Source organism: Aptenodytes forsteri, unplaced genomic scaffold (assembly GCF_000699145.1).
Source record: "Aptenodytes forsteri isolate BGI_AS27 unplaced genomic scaffold, ASM69914v1 Scaffold15, whole genome shotgun sequence".
Lineage (NCBI taxonomy): Eukaryota > Metazoa > Chordata > Aves > Sphenisciformes > Spheniscidae > Aptenodytes > Aptenodytes forsteri.
This window is the reverse complement of record NW_008795129.1, coordinates 12,123,564-12,124,118: the sequence shown is the minus strand read 5'-3', so window position 1 is coordinate 12,124,118 and position 555 is coordinate 12,123,564. Positions and strand designations below refer to the sequence as shown.

Genomic DNA, 555 nt, shown 5'->3' with positions numbered 1-555 from the left:
CCCCACAGCCCTGCTCCCTGGGACCCCTGCCACCCAGGGATCCCCCTTGGACCCCAAAGCCCTGGGACTCCTGCCACCCAGTGACCCCCTCAGCACCAAGGGCCCCAGATCTTTCTCCTCCAGGCTCCCCTCCCTAGGACCTCTGACACCCAGGGACCCCGAGCACCCCAGTTCTCTCCAGGTCCCCCCACCACAGCACTCAGGGTCCACAGATCCCGCTACCCCAAGACCTGCCAGCACCCAGGGCCACCAGACCCCCTCTCCCCTGGGGCCCCCTGCACCCAGGCATCCCAGCTCATTCCTCCTTGGCTCCCAGCTCCCTTTCTCCTCCCCCAAATTGCCCCTGTACTCCCTCCACCCTGCACCCTCCACCACAGTGCAGCCCGGGGGCCAGGCAGACCCCATGGGGTGGCACTCACCAGGCACTGGTGTGATGAGGTGTCTCCTGGGGGGGACATCGCGGTGGGCTGGGCGGGGGGCAGGTGAGTGCACTGCGGGCAGGGAGAGACACCGGTCACCCCCTGCAGTCTGTGCCCACCCCTGCCCGCTGCCCCC

At 69.0% G+C, this 555-nt stretch overlaps 1 protein-coding gene across 1 annotated transcript in view; it reads right to left on the bottom strand.

The window, feature by feature from the left end:
• Positions 1 to 555, bottom strand: part of PDZD7 (PDZ domain containing 7) — an 8,192-nt gene that overhangs the window by 2,138 nt on the left and 5,499 nt on the right. Inside the window, exon 12 of the mRNA XM_009278067.2 lies at positions 420 to 491. Within this exon, the coding sequence (XP_009276342.1) occupies positions 420 to 491 (72 nt within the window). The remainder of the gene's footprint in view (positions 1 to 419; positions 492 to 555) is intronic.